The sequence below is a fragment of the Channa argus genome, chromosome 7 (genome assembly GCF_033026475.1).
Source record: "Channa argus isolate prfri chromosome 7, Channa argus male v1.0, whole genome shotgun sequence".
In the NCBI taxonomy this organism is placed as follows: domain Eukaryota; kingdom Metazoa; phylum Chordata; class Actinopteri; order Anabantiformes; family Channidae; genus Channa; species Channa argus.
The window spans coordinates 725,796-748,481 of NC_090203.1; the positions used below are offsets into that span (position 1 = coordinate 725,796).

Below are 22,686 nucleotides of genomic sequence, written 5' to 3' on the forward strand. Positions count from 1 at the left end.
GATAACATTTAGCTCGATGACACTCGACACACGGAGAGTTCCCACTTCAAAACGCAGCCAACAGAGCGACACAGGATGAGGTGTAGCACAACACAGAAACAAATTACTGAGCGGCTGCGAAGCTGCAGCATCATTTACACTTGATTGATGAAGAGTTTGCGACGAGGCAGGAAGTGAAGCCAAATGTTTTTAAGAGCAAGAACTGAACAAGTTAGTGCTGCGCTGGCAGAAGGAGAGCAGGTGAACGGAGACATTGCTAAACAACTGCAGGTAACCATCCATCGTCGGCTGCAGCTCTGCCCTCCTTACTGTGATCTCATTCTGTCTGGGCCACACTCAGGGGCCCCGAGCTGAGGCAGAGACCCCCAGAGCCCAATTTACCTTTTCTGTGCTTATTGCAGAGACTGTTGTAACATAGTCCTAAGAACAGTTAGTCTCCTGTGCAAATTTGGACTCACTTTGCTTTAAATAAATTCCACTAACTTCCAGTGTGGGTGGTAACTCTGTTTGTTTCGTACACTAAGTTGGTCTTAAAGCACTTTGTAATGTGTACAGCATCACAGCTTCTATCCTTAGAGCCTCGATTCTAAATCAGAAGAAACTTCAGAAAGAACAGACAAATGATGCGTCTTCCACGGTTGTGTTAGTGAACACAACAGAGCAACACAGCGAAAATACAAAGAGAGAAAGTTGTTGTTATTCTCCTGAGGAAATGCTCTCTGGACTGAAAATAGACAGGAAACGACAGCTTTGACCTTTTTTTTTTTTAATCATAGTTTTACTGTAAATCTTCATAACTGTAGTTTTGTGGTATTTCTACTTGAGTATTTCAATTTTCTACAACTTCATACTTTAATTTCTTTACATTTCAAAGGCAAATATTGCAGTTTTACTCCACTACAGTTATGATAACTAGAATTACATCTCAGACTCAACAAAATACTGTATGCAGTATTCAAATGTGATCATCAGTGTATGAGGTCATTAAAAAACATCATTCACTGCTGTGAGCAGATACAGTCTGCAGAAGAGTACTTTTACTTCATATATTAATAATAAATATTAGACCTTTACTTTATAAGTGGTCATTGATGTGACAGTAAAAGAAGCTGCACAAAGGTGCAGTGGGCTCGAACCTGTGATCAATAACTGGGGGACTAGGATTTATACAACCCCAATTCCAAAAAAGTTGTGATTAATTCACAATAGAAAATAATCAACATATCAGATGTTAAAATGTCTTAGTTTCAACATCTGATATGTTGTTTATGTTCTATTGTGAATAAAATATGGGTTGATGAGATTTGCTTATCATTGCATTCGGTTTTTAGTAACGTTTTACACATCATCCCAACTTTTTTGGAAATGGGGTTGTGGAATAAAATATGCATCTTTTCAGCAAATCCAGTCCTCTGATCAAATATGTTTTCCTAGACTTTCTGCTTCATGCAGACTTGCTGTCTTGTTTTATGGCTTTAGGTCTAGGCCTTAAACATTTAAGTGAAACCTCTGAAATGTTAAAACATCTCAACGCAGCAGCAGGAAACTATTGATTTGGGCAAATCAGCAGAATAAGACTTGTCTGCTGTTGACAACCAGCTGACAAGCATCATAAAAACAGCTGATGAATTATGATAAAGCCTCAGTGAAACTTCACATCGCTGACTGATGATGGAGAAGAGTCCTGTTCTTCTTTGTATTCACCTTCTCACTTTGAAGCTGAAGTAAGAAATATGAGAAGTTTTAGATCCGACCCCCAGTTTTACAGGAGACATGTCTAAAGAAAGACAGAGAATGTTACACACACTTAAAAAACTCCCTTTCAAGACATTTTGAGCCCGTTTCAAGTTTTTGTCAGTGGAACCTGATTGCAGACAAAGCCCCACAAATATCTTGAAAAGACAAGCTTCCAGAAAAAGCTACTTCTGACAGAGGTTCCAATGTCGGGCATCAGGTCAGCACACGTTGATCTTTCTCTGCAGTCAGGTGCCTGGTGTGTTGTCTGAGATACTGTGGCTGGTCATTTCATTTGTTGCAGAAGTTTCCAATGCTTCAGGGATGTTAGCAAGCCACAAAAAACACCTGTATGCAAAAAGGAATCAACTTTGACGAATGAATCTTTCCAGCCTCTCTTTCCTGTGTTGGCTGTGTGGCAGAGGTGGAGCTGGAGGAACAAGGCGGGTTTAAAGTTGCAACCTGCAAACATCACATTTCTTCTTTCCTGTTTCATCAGATCATCAAGATGCACTCCTTCCTGGATTACATCATGGGAGGCTGTCAGATCCAGTTTACAGTGAGAGCACACACACACACACACACACACACACACACACACACACAGTTCTCAGTAGCTCGGGTGTCACCATGGCAACGGTAACCATGACGACACATTCCTCAGCATCGCTTGTCCCAGTTAACACCAGCTGCTCTGACTGGGATCTGACCAGTGAAACCAATCCATGCCCCGACTGAGCAGCAGGAACAGTTCTCTGTTCCTCGGCAGGAACGATCATGTGAACCATTCTGCTTGTAGAGGACTTTTACTTTTGGTTCGAAACTCATCCATCAGAGAGCAGAGCCACTGGGAGAAGCCCGGTGCTCAGCCCAGGTGCTTCGTTCTTTAAAGAAGAAGCTGAGAAGAAGACCACAGAAAACAAGTGTTTCCTTTCACATCGTGGATTGATGCTAATGTGAAAAAAACTGTAGATATTTGTTATTATTTCCTATCAGTCAAATGTTTCCCACTGTTGATTTTCTGCTAAAGGTGTAAAAGCCAGTTCAACGAGGTTTAACGTCCTCTACTCCTGCAGAGACAGAAACACCATCTTCCTGTTGTTAACGCCTGTAAACAAGTATCTCAACAACACAAGGCTGCATCACTTCCTGCTCCCTGAACGTGTAAATGATTAATCACTCAGTGGAAACACTTGACTACAACCTGCGAAGCAGCAACAGCAAGTTTTTTTTCTCAAAGGAATTCATGCATTTTTTAAGTAACGTGGAGATTTCAAAGCCCTGGGGGGTGTCAGAGACTCACTTCACATGTAAACGAGCAAAGCTAAAGCGTAGTGAGGTGTTGCTCTCAGCAGCAGCGTATCAAATCAGCTGTTTGTTGGTTTATTTCGTCTCCCGAGGAAACTCTGTCTGCAGGTTGGTTTTCTTCAGTCCACTGAATAAACAAAATGCTTCTGTCTTCTATTTAAAGACAAACAAATTCCAATAACCCCATAACTCAGTGATCATATCATCAGGAATCTGCAGCGATTCACATGCTTTTCTTCCTGAAAAGTACTGAAGGTACATGAACTACTTTTAAAGCTTTACTTGAATAATAATAGGATTTTTGAATTCTTCATACAGACACAGGAACGTTGCAGTGCACAGCTCCACGTTTCTTAATTCCCAAATGGGCAGAAAAACGCTGATGTTTGTGCTGAGATCTCAACCTCTGTACAACATTAAACTGATTAACAGCTTGTGGGGAAACTTTTAAAGCCATTTTTTTGAATGAAGAATAGCTTTTGAACAACAGCAGACGACCATGACACAGATGAAGAAGTTAATCCAGGCTAATCATGATGAGAGATAATTAATTCCTGGTGTTACTGTCTGTGTGGGGATTGTTGGAAATAACTTTCACCAATAACCAATTGACCACTGACTTCTCTTTTAAGTAAAAGTACTTAATAACAGTGCAGTGTTGTGCTGCAAGATTGAAGTCATCATGTGCAGCATGATGTGTGAACATGATGACAGTTGCTCATTTTCTACGTGTGTCTATTCAACGACTTTCAGCTTGAAAGTCAAGCTTTAATTCACCTAAACCTGAACCAGACCTTGCGCTAACCCTAACACCCCAGGGGAGTTAAGTCGGTGGGGCCACATCACGCATGCAGTTCTCAGCAGACATGCAAAACTTGGCATAACAGCACTCAGTCTCTTTAAGCAGTGGAGTGTGTGGCACTTTTGGGCACAAAACTTTCCAGTGCTGCCACCCCAGGGACATTTAGCCATTTTTCAAACCCCTTTAGTCTCATATTGTCAAAGTAACAACTAGAAACAAATCTAGCAACTTTTGCTACTTTTCTTTAGGTTATTAAAAAAAAATAGCCACTAAATGTTCTTTACTGCGGCTGTGACGTCTGCACTGATGCACGTTGGTCACAAAACAAATCACAACATAAATTAGTGGCGAGATGTTTTAAACCGATAAAGAAGCTCCTGAACAAAGATTAATCACCTGAATCATCTTTAGTCCAGTGGTTCTAAACTTTAGGGTCACTGACGACCTGATGATTAAAAATCTAACTTTTAATCATGTGGTCACGAATCGGTGAAAAATAGTAAATAAACTGAAACCGCGTGAGAAGTTCCACACAGCTCACATACACCTGAACTGCTCTGTCAGGGATGAGTTCCCATCTCTGATTGGCTGTTCTCTCCTCAGGTAGCCATCGACTTCACAGCCTCCAACGGAGACCCCCGTAACAGCTGCTCTCTGCACTACATCCACCCGTTCCAACCCAACGAGTACCTGAAGGCGCTGGTGGCTGTGGGAGAGATCTGCCAGGACTACGACAGGTGGATGTGACTTCCCTTTGTCTCACTGTCTTCATGATACTCTGACTAAAAGCTTTATTCAGAAGAACTGGAGGTTGAAGTACTTTCTAAAAGAACACACACAGAGTTCTCTTCTTCCTACACTTTTAATTCCTGCCCACCTTGCTCTCTCTGTTACTATTTGCCAGGTTTGTCCCTTACATTTCTTCTCTTGGATGACAGATTGTTTTGTTTCCCACACAGGCTTTAATAATATTAATAGTCTGTAAATGTTGTGGTTTAGTTAATTTTATAAAATGTCTCTTCATGTTTTGAGGTCTGAGATCTTTTGGTTCTTCCGTCCCAAAGTCTCGGCACTGAGGCTGCACAGGACACACATCTATTTTAATCACATTTATTTGCATATGGATTTACTCATCTTCTTCCTGAGCACAGAAAAGTGTTTAGCTGGGACACAAAGTGACCCTAAAGAGACCTTTGCTGCATGTTTAAACAGACCACACCTGAAGGAATCAACCACTTGTTTTGCTGTGGAGTCGATGATAAAAACAGCAGAGGCAGAAAAAAGTTCAGCCAGATCAGAAGACAGTTACAAGACATTCTACAAGAAGATCTTTGCTTTTCACTGTCTCCAAATGTTAATAAGTCCTTCTTTAACTGAGCATTTTAAAAACTACAAACAAATGAAACAAGTTTGTTCTTAATGACCCTGAGTAATTTTCTGTGGATGTTCCCATAACGTTCATTTGAAGGATGGTCAAGAACGACCCGTCCTACACACACACACACACCAAACAGCTAACTAATCACTTGTCAGTGTCAGACACTCTGCAGCCAATCACGGCTCTTTTCTCAGCTTTGCGTTGGTTTCAGCAAGCTTGTTACCACCTGCTGACAGTGAGCCAATCACATCCCGTCCCTTTTCCAACTTTAGCTTCAAACTTAAGATTTTTTTTTCTCCTTTCAGTGACAAAATGTTCCCGGCGTTCGGTTTCGGCGCTCGGATCCCTCCGGACTACAAGGTAATTTCACTGCTCTGCTCACCGTCTCTCCCAGCATGCACTCTGTCAGATGCTGGTGATTACCAGCCCACATCCTCATCATCACCCTGGGGTGCTGCTCGCTCTTGATCCCATGCAGGTCCCAGCGGCTGCTTGTCTGATGCTGCATTCACATCATATTTAAACACTTGTGATTGTCTGCATTCGAACTAGGATACTTTTCTCCAATGTGCAATTAAGCTCCAGCAGAGTTAAAGTCAGAATATGAACTTTTTTTTTGATTCAGTGATATTAGTCAGTCAGTCATATTATTACTACTAGAACATCTTTTCTCAAGCCATCGGGGGTTTTACTGCTGGATGAGAAGACATCTCTGATCCTGCAGCCAGGTCAGACCTGTCACCCAGTTTGTGTTCGGACTCTCACATCCTTTAGTTACAGTCCAGGTTTGGTTAAACAAAACCAAAGTGCTTCTGTTGCCTAAACAATCTCTGCAGTGACACCCACTGTTCACCCGAACCGCTTCCTTGCAGCTCAGTTTCCAATAATAAACGGCATATATTCAGTAAAACATGCTGCACCAGAACAACATCAGCCCACTGACGATGTTTGCTGCACTGATTTACAACAGCAGACAGTCTAACAGTCAGAGTGAGCAACTGTTGGGTTTCTCCTCCTGCGCAGGTTCAGAGCTTCCCGTGTGTTCAAATCTTCACTGATCACAAAGCACCAGGTGCAGTTTTAGGCTCCTCCTGTAGTATAATGCTGATAGTGTCTATGAAGATTTAGTGACTAGTTTGGTTTTAACCATGGAGACTTAGAAAGAGAAGCTATGAAAAGATTAGATTCACTCACAACATCATATTAGATTAAAGGAATCAAAGGAAAATAAAACTCATAATGACTCTTTTGCACATTAGTGTAATTGTATCATAATCAGTTCAGTGACTCTACACACCCAGTGTTTGACTGGAAGATGGCTTTTCTCTCTTCATAGTTTATTTGAAAATGATTCCAGTTGATGTGTGAAAAACTAGGAGAACAGTTCTTGGACAAACAAACATTGACCCGATTTTTCAAAATGACCTGAATGCAGAATCAGTCACTGGATGATTGGCAGCTCCCACTCATCTTTTCTGTAAGTAGTAAGATGGGAGGGGGTGAGGGGGCTCAGCTGCTCAGATTAGACATCAAGACGAAGGAAATGATAAAAAGATAAAGAGGGATACAGATAAAGGGAGAGAGAGCAGTTATTTCAGTTCTTTGCATTTCTTCTTTTTTTGATGCAGAGATCAAACACACTTCCTGTCCCTCCCACCCCCCCGTCCCCATCCCCTCCAGGTCTCCCACGACTTTGCAGTGAATTTTAATGAGGAGAACCCCGAGTGTGCAGGTACGTGCTTTGATTCCTGCTCTCTTTGACTCAAATATTTGACGGTGTGAGCGCTGAGGTAGCTCTGAAATGACGGAACGAGTGTGATGTGGAGGAGCAGCTGACGGAGACTCGAGTCAGTCTGCTGCTTCAGGATCTGAGCATCACTTTATCTACTGGTGCCTGAAATGTGACCAAGCTCTGAGTGCTCAGATCAGACTTCAATCAAGCAGTACTTTAACCACCATTAGTGACATAGCAGCAGTACTTGTACAACTATTAGTGTAGGAATATTTCCGACATGTTTGCAGGAGAAGGAGTCAGTGGTCAATGCTCTTCTAGTTTGTTTTACTTCATAACAGCCTTTTGACCCATGTGAGCGTTCAGCTTCTGGACTAATGTTCTTTAACCTTTAAATAATTCAAAGTCAAAGAGGCTGAGAAAAAGAAAATGAATCGATCTTTTTACTGATTTATTTAACGATATGATCGTTTTCAACACAAATCAAAAGCCAGCAGGACAGAGAGAAGCTACTGTGGCTCTGTATTGATCAGTGCTGAGCTCCGATCAGCTGATGGCTCCTCTGTCACACGATCAGAGGTGGATTCCTGCCTGTAGGTCAAAGAGAGAGAGACGCTGAAGGTGTCTCGTCCTCTGAGCTGCTAAAGGTCACGGATCTGCTCCCACACTCCTAATTAACACTGAGCATGTGTGAAGGAGGTGGTGTGTTCTCTGTGAACCTCTGACACACAGTCACATCACTGGACATGCTGGGGCACCAGAGAGAGTTCCCCCTCCCCATAACGATGGAGGTCTCTCATAATTAAGGTGTAGGCTTTTTGTATAAAAAACATTATTAGCTACATTATTTTACTATGAACTAATTTCATTTTTACCTTGTGTGATCATTGCATAAAGTCTTTTCCTCTGTCTTTGCTGTGTAAACTTCATCAAACGTCTGAGTGGAGGAAACTCATTACCCGAATTTACTGCACACAACTCACTTTTGTATAAAAGTGGCGTTTTTCTTGTTGTCAGACACAGAACAGGAGCTGCCATCATGAGGGCTGAAGTCAGTGAGCTGGCATAGAAACAGACTCTTCTTAACCCACTGGCGCTTCATACTAATTGCTTTGGAACGGCACCTAATGCGACAGAGTCTCCATATGAACATTCAAAAGGAGTCAGTGGGCAGAGGGAGGGGGTGTAGGAGGCGGATTGAACTTGATAAGAAAAGCCAACTTGAGTTTGTTGAATGTTTCTCTGGCTGCCTGTTTTGAGAGAATGAAATTATTTAAAAGGTTCCAATAACAAGCTCTATTTTGAATTTTGGTTCCTCTAATGCAAGATACACCACATTTTCTAAGCTCCGGCACAAGCGAATGTTATGGAACCTTCAATCTCAAGTCATTTTTAATTACTAAAAACATGCTGCCGTGATTTCTGCACAAATCTTTACCTGAACAGCAGCTGTCAGACCAACTGTAGGAAGTAAAGGTCACAATATTTCCCTCTGACATGGAAAGTTAGTAGATGTTTAAAGTAACAAAACCCAATAGTCAGGTTGTACTAGAATAAATGCACCCACTTGTTTTAGATAGAAATTATGTGTTTGTACTCCATCAGGTATTCAAGGTCTAGTGGAGGCCTACCAGGCCTGCCTCCCCAAGCTGCAGCTCTATGGCCCCACCAACATTGCCCCCATCATTCAGAAGGTGGCCAACACGGCCTCACAGGAGGTGCACACCAAAGAGGCCATGGTATGTATCTCACAGCCTACTTCTGACTGACCCACAGTCACTGCTGCAGCTCTCGTTACGGCAGCAAAGTTTGTTGCTTTGACACTGAAGCCAAACTGGTCGGGACTTGAACCAGCAACCCAGCTCATAAAGTGGGTCCAGCCTTTAAGTGAGGTAAAGTACTTTGCACAAGGGTCATTCACTCAGCCTTGCCCAGACTGGCTGAAGACTCAAAGTGGGTCACTTAAAGCTGGAATCCTTGTTTTATCACAGGATGATTGGAGAGGAAGAGTAGCCGAGCTTCTCTGGCTCTGTTTGCTCACACTTTGTTTGTGCTTCAGCTAAACATCAAGACCTGTCAGGATCAGAGAGACAGGGAACAGTGTAATGTATTATTCTCTACATTGACAAAGGACAAACCAAAGAATGGTAATTGTGCACCACTCTGTAGAGAACAGAAATGGCAAATATATAGAAGACGAAATAAAGAAAATGGAGAAAATTGACCTAAACTCATACAGTGTTCTCTGGTTCAAGATTGAACTGGTTTTGTTTTTGGGCTGGTTCTTGGATCATAAAATACTATTGCAGTCTTAAAAACAAGTTGAACAACGGTGGCTTGGGGTTAGAGCTCATCTACAAGTGAAGAAGATGGACAGAGTGAAGTGAGGAGACACATTTGACCGTTTCTCTTCATATTCCCCCTTCCAGCAATACTTCATCCTGCTGATCCTGACGGACGGCGTCATCACCGACATGGCCGACACAAGGGAGGCCATCGTCCAGGCCTCTCATCTCCCCATGTCCATCATCATTGTTGGCGTTGGGAATGCTGATTTCACTGACATGCAGATGCTGGATGGTGATGACGGAATACTTCGATCGCCTAAAGGGGAGCCTGTACTTCGGGACATTGTCCAGTTTGTCCCCTTCCGGAACTTCAAACATGTAAGTCGTGTAAAGAGAGAAAATCACTTGAAGACACAATAACAAACATTGTTTCGTTATTTCTGCTTAAAACACACATTTACATTAAACAGAAACTTCTGCCTGTAAACTTCCTCAAGGTTCATTCATTGTCCATTATTGTTTTCTGTTGCTGCCTGATCAGACTTAAAAAAAAATCAAACACATCAAAGAGAAACAATTTTACATCCATTTTTTTCTTCTAATTTCTCTGGATATTAACTTCTGTTGTGTTGAAATCCATTTCCTGGATTACGTTTTCCTCCACCTTATTGCTGAAAACTGCTGGTTTGTTTGTTTTCCTGCATAATCTCACATATGATATATGGTATTTTAATCCTGCCTAAAACTGTTGTAGGATTCTTCACATTTAGGGTTTGTTAATTATTAGCACAGAAATGTACATACTTCCATCTTGTTTTAGCCATATTTCACTGTAGGGTTGTCAAGTGATTAAAACAATTAATTGTATTATGTACAGTAAATGATTTGTGATTAATCACATACATCAGTGATATGAAAGTATTTAAAAATATTTCACTTCAAATTATTTGGCAGATGAGTGTAATCCATAGTTAATTTTCTCCTTTTTAATAGTCAGAAGCTCTTTTTTCCTCTATGCAATTATGACCATCACAATCAAAACCATGACATACAATGCTGAGGAAATCCATCCATCCATTATCTTCTGCTTAACTAGAGTCTGGTCATGGTGCGAGCAGATGTAGTAAGACCTTTCCTGTCACTTGGTTTGCATCGCACCCGACCCCGATTCCTGTCCCTGCGTGTGGTGAGTCCATGTTGATTGAGCTTTGGGACCCCATAGAGAAATTTCCGGCCACTTGGATGCTCGCGGTCGAGCTCCGTTCTCAGGCATAGCACCAGAGTGGTACCCCGGTCTACCTATTCTGGGCACAGTGCCACATTCCTAGTCTGGTCCCTTCACTATGTCTTGGGAGACCCTACCAGGGGTGGGATCTCAGGAGCAAACCCCTCTGCCAAGTTAAGGTGACGATTCTCGAAGGAAATGCTAAAGAAATACATTTTAAAAAGGTTTCAGAGCGGAACATGTGGTCTGCACACGCATGTCCTTCCTGATGCAACCCTCCCAATTTTTGCCTGGCTTGGTACCAGCATTCAGATGTGTGCTGCCTTCCTCAGACCCTCATCACTGAATGCCATTAATCAGCCAATAATTTCTGTTTTCAATCAAAAGTAAGGCTTCGTTTTGACAGTTGTACTTAGATGTAATGTATTATTTGCTGTATCGTACTAAATGCATAATAATAAATAATCTAGGGTTTTAGCCATGATTGGTCTATTGTTGGTTGTAAAGCACTTTGTTATATTGTTTGGAAGGATGCTGTGTAAATTATATCCAGGAGCAAAAAACTAAAAATGGGCAGCAGATGGTGTGTTATTTGAACAATCTCATCCTGATAGAAAATTGAAGTGTGTGTATATAAATATAACTTTGTGTGACCCTGAAATAATAGCAGATGACTGAAGTGTTATGAAAGCAATAAGCCAAGAAGAGCGAAGTAGAAATAGTATTTTAAATTCGGGATCAGAACATATTGGAAGTGGAGGAGGATGAGATGAGAGAGTGTGAAGTTATTGAGGAAATTAGTTTTCAGCCTTTAAGATGGAACATGGGCTGGAAATCTGCCAACTAATATTAAGTGGAAAATGCTTTATTTCTTTCAAATGAATTTTCAGCCTTTAACAAGTCTGAAGGTTACAGTCTGTACAGTACAGCTGAGATTTATCTTCCCTGGTTTGGACGCTGCCTGTATATTCTCTGCAGGGTTTCATCTGTATGATATATGAGACTTTCTGTCTTTGGTCCTAAGAGAAAGAAATGTTCATTTGACAGCAGCAGACGAGGAAGAAGGGAAGCAGCTCTGACTGATGCCCTTTCACACCATTACTGTGAAGAGGAGCAGGTTTAAGACAGGAGGTTTTTAAGTGTAGTGCATCTATTACAACAAGGATATCAGACAATTTGCAGCAATGATTCATGAACTAATTGTAAATACAAGTTGAACCTTTTTAATTATCTGCGTTTATGGTTGCACATTGATCGAGGCCTGACGTCCCTGGTCACCGAGGTTACACAACCACTTAAAAGCCTGTCAAATTGCATCAGGAAGGGTACCTACCCCCCCAATTCCCAACACCTCCAAAAAAGAAAAAAAAAAATCAATGTGGGGGCCAAAGGACCCCCCAACAGAATAAGCTAAAGGAGAGAGATGATGTACAGTGTAGATTAAAAAGGTATGTGAACACATCAATTAAAGGTAATTGGAGACAGGTTAACATACCTGGATTCCAATTATCTTACTGTTTTTCCATTTTCTGCCCCTTCTCCAGAGTTGGGTCATGGTGGCAGCAGGTTCAGCAATTGTGTGGCTACATTAGATGTATAGTGTCTCCAGCATGTTCTGGGACCACCCTGGGGTCTCCTCCCAGTTGGAAATGCCTGTAAAACCTCTAATGGAAGGCATCCAAAAGGGATCCTGATAAGATGCCTGAGAATCACCACCTCAACAAGGGATTTGAGCATCCCAGTGATTCTGGGAGCTGTTCTCTCAGAGATGAAAGCCTGCGGCAGAGGCTCCTAAGCAAAAGTGGTCTCAGGGGAAAGAGTAGGAAGAGTAGGATCCGTCACTCCATAACTATTTCACCCAGAACAGTGAAAGCAGAGCTGCCAGCTAAAGCCATATGTGGGAGGGGAGCCTGATAAAAAGCCATCAGCCCGTGGGCCCATCACCTGCAGGGACAGAAATGAGAAGGTTGGGTGCAGTGCAAGCCAGACAGCAGGTGAGGTTGGGGACGTAGGTTCGATGATCCCTGGCTTCATAAACTGGATTTCAAAATAATGAATTGTAGATTTGTAAAAAGCTGGAAAGGTGTACAGAGCAATCTGAGGTCAGATATTCATCGGCCCACAGTTGGAAAACCCGCTGTAAAAATGTAAAACCAAGCCAGAAGCTGAGAGGAACAGCTAAAGATGAAAAGGAATCACTGGTTCCTCCAATTCACTGCCCGTGAGTCCAACGTTGGTAAATGTTTAACTTCATGTAGTTTTTTCTACTCCAACTATATTCAAGAATCATGGTTCCATGATTCTCCATGAACTGTAATGTACTGAGGCTTGAGAAAAAAACAGGTGTAGAAACAATAGGCAACAGTATTTCTATGTGCCAGACCATGAAAATTACCTGCTCGATGCAAACATGCCCCTAAACCTCAGGCTTATGAGAAGCAAGAGAGAGAGAGACAAATATCAAATTCCTCACAGATACTAGCTCTTTTCTAAGCTCGAAACTTAGTAAGAAAATCCCCCAGTTATGGTTCGATAACTATGTGATGGTACTGAAGCTACACCCAGAGAAGAAACATTCCCTGTGATGGATCTGTAGGAAGCTTCAAAGTCTCTGCAATTGGATTTTCATGGCATAATGTAATGAACTGAGGCAAACGCTACCTGGAAGGAGGAAAGTCAATCTAATCTGCAATGTAAATAGTAAATGTTCTGCACTTATATAGCGCTTTTCTACCTATTGGCACTCAAAGCACTTTACACTGCTTCTTATTCACCCATTCACACTCACATACACACACACACACACACACACACACACACACACACACACACACCGATGGGGGAGCTGCTATGCAGCTGGCCAACACTCACCGGGAGCAGTTAAAATTGGTGGGCAACTGCTCTACGTTCCTGCACCCACAGTTGGAATGTGGAGTGAAGGTGAATCACATTTCATGCAAAACCACCAATTATTTTAATAGCATTTGCCATTTTTCAACTCTTGCATCTGCAGCCTGTTTGTAGATGTGTATGTAGCATGTGAAATATGAATTATATTTGCTTCTCCTGCCCCAGGCGTCTCCGGCTGCTCTGGCTAAGAGCGTGCTAGCAGAAGTACCCAACCAGGTGGTCGACTACTACAACAGCAAGGGCATTAAGCCCAAAGTACCCAGCCAGTATCAGTCTTCCAGGCCGTTCGGCCCCTGAGCGCCGCTGCCACTGCTGCCCTCAAACAGCACAACCTCTTCTAGCCGGAGAAAAATGTTTACTGTATTTTGTCCTTTGTTAATGTGGACTTTAAAGGTGCTACACGCAGCATTTTACCATGAAGAAAGTGAATCATTTTAGACACACGAGGCTACGAGAGGTCTTTCAGTCTCAGCACTGCATTTTGCACTGGGAGGGATTTTCGTGTTAGGCTTGTGGTAGAGGGAGGGTCACTGGAATATTTTATGGCACAAAACATGCGGATGATCTTAGTTAAAAAGCAGGAGGGAGAAAGCAGCTCCTGATGGTGTGTAGTTCATCTGCCTATAAGAACAGCTGAGGGCACTTTGAATACACCATCAGCCAGGATGTGCATCAGTGATCCGAAATACAGGAGGAAGTCAAGGAGGCTCCTGGATAAGTGGACCAGGGAATGGAAGGTCTAGTTGGACACGCACACATACATGTCTGCATCGAAGCACCAGTTCTCACCAGAAAACCAGGGCTTGCACAAATTAGTAACCATGAGCAGAATTAGAGCTTTGTAGCATTGTTTATATGTTTTAGAACTGTAGACAACATTAGCAGGTGTCTCTTATTGTTGGGCCTGGTCAGATCAGCATCCCCTCATTTCAGCCGAATAGCTTGTTCGCAATTATGTGACTAATACCGATGTGAAAAGTCAGAGGGCAGGAAATGAAATGCAGTATGGGTGGAATGTGGGGAAGCTTATATTGTGCTACTAGAGACTATACAGAAATATGATGGCTGGAATCCTCATACTGTGATGGGCAATTATGGTAAAAGCCTATAGATTTAAGCAACTACACAGTCCTCCACAAATCTCTCTACTCAAGAAAACCAATCCAAGCACGCAACCTCCAGGAGATGGGTCCAGGACCTCGATACTGAGATGCTCCAGGTGGACTGTTGCACACCTTTTGTGTAACTGTTTACCCAGATTTAGGTGTTGCTTGCAGGAAGATTTGTAAGATTTGCTGCACTTTTTGATTATTTTCCACAGTACTTCATTTGTAGAAGATCACTTCAGGTTCATGTCACAGCAATGCAGCCATGTGACATCTAGACAAACATTGCTGTGGTCAGTGGATTTTCTTAGAGGTGGGACAGTAAATCTATGCATCTCTCTGGCTGTGTAGTGTATCTGACACACCTGTTTACAGTGAACAGGTAAAAACCATCTTGACGGGGAACAGGTGGAAATTATCACCTTAGCGTAGCCACACCCTCCAATTTGATTTAACCCTTTTCCCCCCGACTATCAATATTGAATCAATAAAATGATTTAACTTTTAACATTTCATAAAGTTAGCAGCCAAAGCTGTAAGTTTGCTCAGTGCTTGTTGGCTAACAGCAGCTAGCTGGTACCACTGGCTCCGCTTCAGGCGCTGTCCATTTCCCATGGTCACACAAATCGGTATCGTGCTGCTACTTTCTAGTGTGTTCAGGCTCTAAAGCCACAACCAACATCGTGTCCAGTGACCTGCAAGCTCACAAGTCATAAACATGGTATCTTCTGCTGACATGAAGATTTGTGGAAAATAATACTAAAAGTAGCACCGGGGGAGGAGGGAATTCATGCGTAACAATGCTAACCGTAGCACCTTTAGCATCCATAGTGCATGCAGGGCGGCCGCAGACGTTCAGGAGTGTTTCATCAGAAATGACAAGCACACAAACACACAACACTGACTAATTCAAATGCTGCTTCCCTGCAGACAGCATGACAGGCAGGGAAGCAGTCGAAGGAATGTACGAAGTCCCCTCTTCCACCCTTCTGGTTTGTTTTTTTAAGAGTTTAACGAGATTTTGCTAAATTTCGTAAGGTTTGTACGTTGCAAACTATTTTGGATCTCTGCCAGATGAACGAGCGAGCTGCCTTCACAGACGTCTGCATCTTCTGTTTTTTTCTAAAGGCGAGGCAGATGCATGAACTGTTGTTTTGCATGCAACCCTCCATGGAGGACTCCCTAGTCCTTGTGGTTTCTGTTTCCTGGTAGTGAACAATATGAGTAATAATGATGTTTACAATGTACCCAGTGATGGGGTTGTTCTACTCTCAAGCATGTTCACATGTAAATGAAAATGTCTGAGTAGATTTAAAAGCACAACTTGAGTATCTTTGAAAAGATTTCTAGATTATGATGTTAGACTTCGGTCACTTTGTGCCACAACACTTGTCCATCTTTCCATCATGTCTTTCTGTGTCTATACATTTACATGCTTCTAATTTGATTGGTTTGCCTTTTGTTTTGACATTGCTTTTCAATTTTCGAAAACTTTCAGTGTAACCTTTTCTACACTTGACCCAGATCCTAAACCAGGATCAGACTTCACTTCGCATCCTTATTGCACCACTTGTCCAAATCCAGGTTTCATTTGCAGCAAACTAATCACAGTCCAGTTGCCAGTTTGTTGGTACCTATTTCCAGCTTTTTTGGGTAATCGTGAGGCATCTCATGACCAGATGGAACCACCATGGATGCTATGAGCACACGGCATTGGAGATGCTAAAGCACCGACCACCCAGCTTATTTCTTGTCTATTAAAAATTCCAAGGTTTGACAGTTTGCTCACGTCTAAATTAAGATTCCAAACATTTGCCAGCACTGCTCGGTGTCTAGTCTCTGTGGCCTCTGCCTAATCAAGGTGATTCAATTCTGCTCAGCTACAGCCTTCAGAGCTTCATGGGGGATTCTGAGTTTCCTGTCATGAACACATCAAGGAAATAGTTTAGTCAACGGTTTAGTCAAATGTGTCAATGACACGGTTGTTTTAATCTTTACCCACAATTCATGACCACAGCTTAAAGTTAGATTAGACTAGATGAACTGGAAGACTTCAGAGAAACTGATGTGATGAAGCCACCAATCTAAAGGTCCCCCTTAAAGGAGCCCGATGTGTTCTCGTGCCAGACTACTGCTTTTCCCCCAGGTTGTTCTTTGTCCACCCTAGGGTCTTCTCCAACCTACATAGAGAAATAGTTTAGATTATGGAAATGAAAAGCAAAAAATTGATGCAGCCATGTGTATGAAAGTCAGGCATAAAATGTTTCCTACTACTGAGAGATTTGCTTCTCGCCTTTTTGCGGTTACCATACACACCCAGAGTTCTTTAGGAGCATTGGTTGTTCATGTCCTTCCAAAATAAGGATTTATGTTACAGCATTGGATTCAGCATGTAACTGATGGGGCAGAGGCTAGTAGCAATATGGATCAGTATGACAATGACAGACACCCAGAACTTCACTACAGTGTTTCAGGATCAAAAAAATAAATTAGTGATTTCCTCAAAGGTTGACATAGGCAGAAGACCCAGATATTATGAAGTCTGATTCTGATACATATTTGGTAGAATTATTTCTGCTGGACTCACAGTGGTCGACCAATGTTTGTTGGCCAAGCATCAGGAAGTGGTGTGTATCCAGTTCATTTCATGGGTTTTAACCGAACCTCCTACTCAACGCATGGATACTGTAATGACTTGTTTTCCATTTTCAGACCTGTGTAGACGTTTCCATTGGTTGAGTATTGCACACATACAAATTCAATTTACTTTCCAATCTGTGACTGACTACAAGGCAACTACAGTATAATAAAGTGTCTGGTTTTTGGTCACAGATGATTTATTGCCGTAACATTTGTTCCTTTTGTTGAATAAGAGAAAAGATGAGAAGAGTTGTTGGGTCACATGACTTGTTGTTGTGTTAACATGCAGTATTGTGTGCAAAACAATGAAAAATTGACTTATGATAATAAAAGTTTGATCAGAAACCTCAGAGTGTGTCGGTGGTTTATGATGACACTGCAAAACAAGTCAGGTTCTGTCAATTTGCCCGATTTTTTCTATCTGACAGAAACAGAGTTGAATATTTTCGGTTCAGTAGAAATGGATCAAATGAAACCGCTGTAGTTGATGATTCGATCAGGATAAATATCACAAGATGACATCTGACTTTCTCTACTGAGACCATTTTTATACAAAACCCAACACAAAGATGTAATTAACTGATAAGCTGAGTAGGTAGAAGGCTAGTTAGCAAGACATGCTAACCTCAGACAGTTAGCAGTGACGTTAGCCGGCTGTCCAGCCGTCTTCTTTTTGCTGCATCAGGTCCTAAAGTCAAACAGGATCTGCCGGTGAAGGAGTTTGTGTGAATGGGTTTCATGGGTTTGAGTTTCTAATACTCTGAAGAATAAGAAACTCAGGGCGATGAATCTTTTTAGGTTAAATTCACAATATTTCTGAAATTCCTGTTTATACAGAAGCGGGACAAATGACTCATCCTCAGAGAGACAGACACATGCATTCAGCTGGTAATTACCCGTCATTATCTTGTCCTGAAAGGGATCTGCCAACAGAGAACTGCACTTTTAACTAGCAGTTAATCTTTTGGAAATAGGTCTTTTCACCTCGACCTGCTGTCCCTGGCTCATAAAACATGAATATAACCGTTTCATTATAAAACCAAAACATTAGAACCACCTCCAGTTCGACTCCACTACCCATTTGACCTCAATAATAAACAGAAAAGAATTATCACCTTTCTGACAGTTTCACCTTAAAAACTGAGAAATTCTAACCTTGTATATAATGATTTGCCTGATCGGTGTATGTCACCGATGCCTGTTGTCTGACGCAAAATGCTTCACATCCTCCACTAATGACAATAAGTTCTGGCTCAGATACGTTGGATTATGTTCTAATACATTTTGATTAGAAACTGAACACAGTGTCGAACAGAAGCTCGTCGTCAGGCCCAGTTAATCACTGACGTGGAGCCTGTAGCACCTTACATTCATCAGCAGATGGATCCTGTCTAGTTAATTATCTTTTATAAAAAGCAAGAAGGTTTTGATTTAAAATATCTAGTGATTATCAGAGAATCATGATGGAGAAGTCAGTGTGTGCTGCTCCCAGTGTGAGTGTGTTAAAGTGGACTGTTTGCTGTTGAGCCCTGTGAGACTAAAGGAGTAATGAAGGAGAATTTCCCAGCCGTCCCAACATCGTCGGTGTGATCCCCAAACAGCAGCAGCAATTAAAGCGCTCGGCTGTTTGTTTGGAGGCGTGACGAGTTCCACAGGAGGAGAAAACTGAAAAGAGGCTATTACCTCTGTCGAGAGGACAAAAGGTTCACAGTGAGACGCTGTGCACAAAGCTGCTGTCACTGTGAAGACACCACAAAACGCCAAACAACACGTCGTGAAGAATCCAACATATGACGTTACAGATGCACTTTAAAAAATATTCACAGGTTATTAGTGTGTTCAGTTTGCTGGATCACATTGTGGACGAACTGACCTCTGTGGCTAAATGCTGTTTATAAAACTCATATCTGTCCAGTTTTTCATCTATCTAAATGTTTCCAGATGTGACGAGCATCAGCAGCTGAGCTCCCAGTCTGCTTCTCTGACAGATAAAAAATTCTAACGCACGAGTACAACAAGTGGATGACAGTTTCTCATTGTGTGAAGTTTCAGCACAATAAAAAGTTAATGGAGCTGCAGAGCATCTTTCAGCCAATTAACTGCAGGCTGGACTTCCTGTCAGTCTGTTGTTTTTTAACATCAGAGTTCTCTGCTGGGTTGATTGATGAAGCTCCTCTTCTGTCACTGAAAAGTTTTGATTTTTAAAAATAAAAAAAATCATCAGCTTGTTAGTTTCATAGAAATTGGACAAACAGCAGGAGACACGGTTTCAGTAAGACAGATACACTATATTGCCAAAAGTATTGGTTCACCTGCCTTTAGACCCATATGAACTTTAGTGACATCCCATTCTTAATCCATAGGGTTTGATATGACGCCGGCCCACACTTTGCTGCAAACAGGATGTTTACAGCGATCAGACATAACATTATGAAGACCTGTACAATTTAATCCAATCCATTACAGCAGCTCTGCCATGAATTCTACTTTTACAATGTTCGGATTTCTCAGTTTTTAGGTTGAAGCTGTCAGAAACGTGATGGACTGCATTATGAGAAGAGGTGGTCCTAATGTTTTGGCCACCTCACTCATTTTAAATAAGGTGCACGGTACTTGATGTTGGGGCCGAGTGGTGGAATAAGGACTGTACAAAGTCTTCCACCAGGCGAGTGTGGGTTTGCACATATTCACTGTTAAACTCAGCTTATTCAGCTGGTGCCATCTGTGCCGTAGCTCTGTTTATGTCTCCACATTTTATGTCCAAGTGCACATTTGAGACCAGGAGAGACATGATCTGAATCGTTACTCATTATAATGTTTAGCATGAAACACAAAGTCCAGCTCAGGAGGCAAATGTCATTATTGGTCCCCAGCCAACGCGTTGGAAACATTAAGATGCGAAGACCTGATGATGGATCAGAATTATTACACTTATTGCAGTTGTCAGGCTCGCAGAGACCAGAGAACCAAAGTCTGTAGGATTCATGCTGTGTGGACCAATAATGCCATAAATCTGAGCAGCACTAAGGCTGAACAGGTCGAGTCAGGGAGTCAGGTTCTGATGTACACATACAGCGTATCTGGAGGCTGATAAGAGAATAAAGGGACCAGGTGTTCAGGGAGCAGCTGCTGGAACAGATATGGCAACAAAAAGATGATGCTTTGGTCACAGCAGGAGCTCTGAGTTGTTGAAGTCACAAACGACCAAAACTTCACATCAGTTTGTTTTCATGACTCAGCAGAAACGTCTCAAACAGCTGATTAATGTCGAGACCTTCAGCTGCTGTTTTTATAAAGCTTCACATCTTAGAAACAATCAGGTCTTTAATTAAAGCAGGTTCATCAGGTCTTTAATTGCCTGAGCTGCCGAGGGCAGGAAACGCCTTCGTCTAATAAGGAGGTTAATGAGGAGCAGCCAATAGGAAGCCAGCATGTGACTGACCTCTGATCATGGCACAGATCTCTCCAGCACTTTGTTTCCCGTCACACATTGTTCTGGATCTGGTTCTCCTGTTTCCTGTTCAGCACGTGGCTCTGGGCTGAGGTGAAGTTCCCAGTTTAGGTTTTTCAGACCTCTGGGTTTGGGTCCTGTTTGCACTGTATCACAGGATATTTTGTGTGTGAGAGAAGACGTCCACCCGCTGGCTTTTTCAGTCCAGAGTTAAAAGAAGGTTTTTAATGTAAATGGTAAATAGTCGATTCTATAGCGCTTTTATCCAAAGCGCTTTACAATGTAGCCTTCCATTCACCCATTCACACACACACTCACACTCACACACCAATGGCGGTGGCTGCCATGCAAGGTGCTCACCTGACCCACCAGGAGCAACTTGGGGTTCAGTGTCTTGCCCAAGGACACTTTGACTTGTAGCCGGGAGCGGGGATTGAACCACTGACCCTGTGGTCCATGGACAACTGCCTTACCAACTGAGCTACAGCCGCCCCATGTCAGAGGGAAAAACTGCCCTGAAGAAAACCTCTGCAGCCGGCAGGTTCCTAAACCCTTAACTAGACTAAAAGCAACAGGAATGAACAGAAACTAAAGCATAAGGAGGAAAAGCAGCACCAACAGCTGCTGCTGCTCACAAACTTTGAGGAAGATGTTACACAGGTTTAGTGGCTTCACATTTTTTTCGTGAGAAACTACATCGAGTGCAGATGCAGGACATCCTGAGGTCTCTGTGCCGTCGCAATTCTTCTTGTTGTACCACGTAGGACTAAAGAACATCGTCCTCAACCGGTGACTAAACAGGGCAGAGGCTCCACGATGTGTGAGTCTGAAGTTCACACACTGCAACATCCTTTAAAAACACCCGCTTTAAGTCTCTGACATGCAACACCTCCACCAATCAAGTGGAACTGACTGTAGCAGACTGTGTCGGGGGGTTTTAGGTCACAGGGGATCAACGAGGAGCTGTCCCAGCTGCCACCAACCAGGATGTAGCACAGAGAAAAGCTTTGTGTGTCCTGTGTGTCCAGGATCTCAGAGACCTGCTCAGCATCGTTTCCACATGGGCTTTATTCTCCTACAGAATCAATTAATGAAGAGGCTGAAAATACTGCAGCTGCTGTGGGTAACGTCAACATCTGATCTGCGTCCTGCAGAAGATGTAATCAGCACTGTCTGGTTTACATCTGTCTTTTGTTGTGTCCTCATCGTAAATGAAAGCTGTATTTCTTCCTTTTTACTTTTCCTCGTTAGATGACAGCAGCTCAGACGACACACACACACACACACACACACACACAGTATCGACTGCATGTAGAAGATTCCTGCACTGAACACAAAATTACTGTTAAAAAGATCCAGAGTCTTAGAGTTCAGACATTTGCCTGTGATGTCACAGCCACATGAGGAGGGAACGTTCACGTCTGCATGCTGCCTGAAGTCTGGTGCTGCAGGTGATTTTCACATTTCAGATGAAGGAATAGAAAATATTCCACATTTTCCAAGGAGTAAAAATGTATTTTAATGGTTTTGGTGGAGATGCAGGAGCTGAAGAGGATTGTGGGGAATCCACATGCGATGAGCAGCACCGTGTTCGCTGGCAGCTGCTGATGCTGGAACAGGATGAGAGCGAGCTCATTATCAGTCAACTAAACGCTGCTGCCAACATGCAGAGAGAGGACGGGACTGCGGGACACGTCAGACAAGACATTTCTGAATCACTGAATGACTTCTAATGTTTTTACAGTACAGCAGGACGTCAGTGCTGTTTCCTGTGTGGAAGTGATGCTGCAGGATTCTACAAACCACACTGATCAGGAAGGTGTAAAGTTTCTCAATGTAAAACTGTAGAGAATAAAAATCATTCTTTCACAGCTGCGATCATCATTAAAGTGCACAACATCTTGGACTTGGTCTCCTTTGGAAAAGTGCTGTGTCTTGTTCCGTCCACCACCCTTGTCCATTCCCTATGAGACTGTTTCACTTTATATACTACATCATTGCTTTAGGCATCAAATATTAAAGCGTCTCTGTTTCCATTGTACTACGCTGAAAGCTCTGTGCGTCCATCACTGACACAAACAGGTGCATTAATTATGAGCATGGAAAGCAGAA

General features: G+C 42.4%; 1 protein-coding gene across 1 annotated transcript in view; it reads left to right on the forward strand.

Annotated features, from left to right (window-relative positions):
* The window catches only part of cpne4a (copine IVa), a 55,377-nt gene extending 37,904 nt beyond the window's left edge, over nucleotides 1-17,473 (forward strand). Inside the window, exons 10-16 of the mRNA XM_067511275.1 lie at nucleotides 2,234-2,293; nucleotides 4,448-4,581; nucleotides 5,528-5,582; nucleotides 6,903-6,954; nucleotides 8,560-8,693; nucleotides 9,384-9,620; nucleotides 13,543-17,473. Of these exons, the coding sequence (XP_067367376.1) occupies nucleotides 2,234-2,293; nucleotides 4,448-4,581; nucleotides 5,528-5,582; nucleotides 6,903-6,954; nucleotides 8,560-8,693; nucleotides 9,384-9,620; nucleotides 13,543-13,674 (804 nt within the window). The 3' untranslated portion in view covers nucleotides 13,675-17,473. The remainder of the gene's footprint in view (nucleotides 1-2,233; nucleotides 2,294-4,447; nucleotides 4,582-5,527; nucleotides 5,583-6,902; nucleotides 6,955-8,559; nucleotides 8,694-9,383; nucleotides 9,621-13,542) is intronic.
* Nucleotides 17,474-22,686: the final 5,213 nt, after the last annotated feature.